The 1,304-nt window shown below is 50.3% G+C and overlaps 1 protein-coding gene across 1 annotated transcript in view; it reads left to right on the forward strand.

Annotated features, from left to right (window-relative positions):
• gc2 (guanylyl cyclase 2) overlaps nucleotides 1-1,304 on the forward strand; it is an 18,407-nt gene that overhangs the window by 521 nt on the left and 16,582 nt on the right. The window contains exon 2 of the mRNA XM_032499404.1: nucleotides 804-1,277. Within this exon, the coding sequence (XP_032355295.1) occupies nucleotides 855-1,277 (423 nt within the window). The 5' untranslated portion in view covers nucleotides 804-854. The remainder of the gene's footprint in view (nucleotides 1-803; nucleotides 1,278-1,304) is intronic.

Below are 1,304 nucleotides of genomic sequence, written 5' to 3' on the forward strand. Positions count from 1 at the left end.
GGGGGGGGGGGGGATTCTGGGGCATCCCCGAAGATTTTCTCAAAAACCCCGAAACATTTAGGGTTTTAAAATAATTTCAACGTCTGTCATTTTCCCCCAGTCTCTCTGACTGGACCAGAAAGTCAATGGAGCAAAAGTCCTATTACATTTGTCTTCTTTTGGTGACATGAAGATTTTGATTCAGTACATCTTAACCCTGTAGCTGACTTAGCGAGACACAATCTCCACAGTCTAACTTCCGCTGCAATTTGATGTGAACGCAGTGCGGTAAAAGTCTGCCAGATGACGCAAACCAACACATTAAGGCCCAGACACACCGAGAAGACGGCAAAACGTTAGTGGCAATGAAGGCCGACTGTGACGTCGCCCCACATTGTCTTGGTCTCAGCCAAAAAATTACACTTGGACAGATTGATCAGATGACATGCAGAATTAGAACAGCCTTCTGTGTGCGCTTTCACAGTTGTTTGTTTTCCGCACTTCTTGAGTACCAATTTGCTTAAGGTGAACCAGCAATCAGATGGATTCCTCTCACTGACATGGGTGCAGACGCAGATTGAATCTGTCGGCATTAAAATAGGGTAACAGACGCTCACCATCGGCAGACAATCTCCTTGGTATGTCAGGGCCTTTCCGGCAGGTGGGCACAAAGCCCCTGGCGCTGTAGTGACACAGAGCCAGTATTTGTACATTTTGATGTGGGTACTTTCATTTCTTCCACCATTGAGTGCCTGCTATCTCTCACAGAGTTTCGCTACTAATAACCTCACTGTTACTCTCCTCCAAATCCTTTGTTGTTCCAGGGAAACCACACCTTCAAACCCCCTTCCTTCGGGCTCGTGTGAGCTCTGGAGATGTTGAGACTTGAGATGCAACCACAGTGCCGTGCCTTCATCGTCTTCTTCTCACTTCAAACATGGAAGCAGACACCCATCCACCCATCCTCCTTTCCTCCTCGCCGTCTTCACTTCTCTGCTGTCAACCATTTTGCTCCATCCAAACTTTGTTCTGTTTCGTCTTCCCCCGCTTTATCCCCCCTCTTGCCTCTGCTTCGTCCATCCCTCCTGAGGTTCCTCCTGCTCCTCCTGGTCTCCTTGTTTTTACAGCCCTGCCCAGCACAAGCTGCCTGGTTTCAGGTCGGGGTGGTGGGGCCATGGGGGTGTGACCCTCTTTTTGCCAAAGCCCTCCCCAGTGTCGCTGCACAGCTCGCCGTCAACCGCATCAACAAGGACCGCTCGCTGTCCTACGCTGCAACCTTTGACTACACTGTGCTGCAGGTATGATGATCTGCCCCCCCCCCCCCA

The sequence above is a fragment of the Etheostoma spectabile genome, chromosome 19 (assembly GCF_008692095.1).
Source record: "Etheostoma spectabile isolate EspeVRDwgs_2016 chromosome 19, UIUC_Espe_1.0, whole genome shotgun sequence".
Classification (NCBI taxonomy): Eukaryota; Metazoa; Chordata; class Actinopteri; order Perciformes; family Percidae; genus Etheostoma; species Etheostoma spectabile.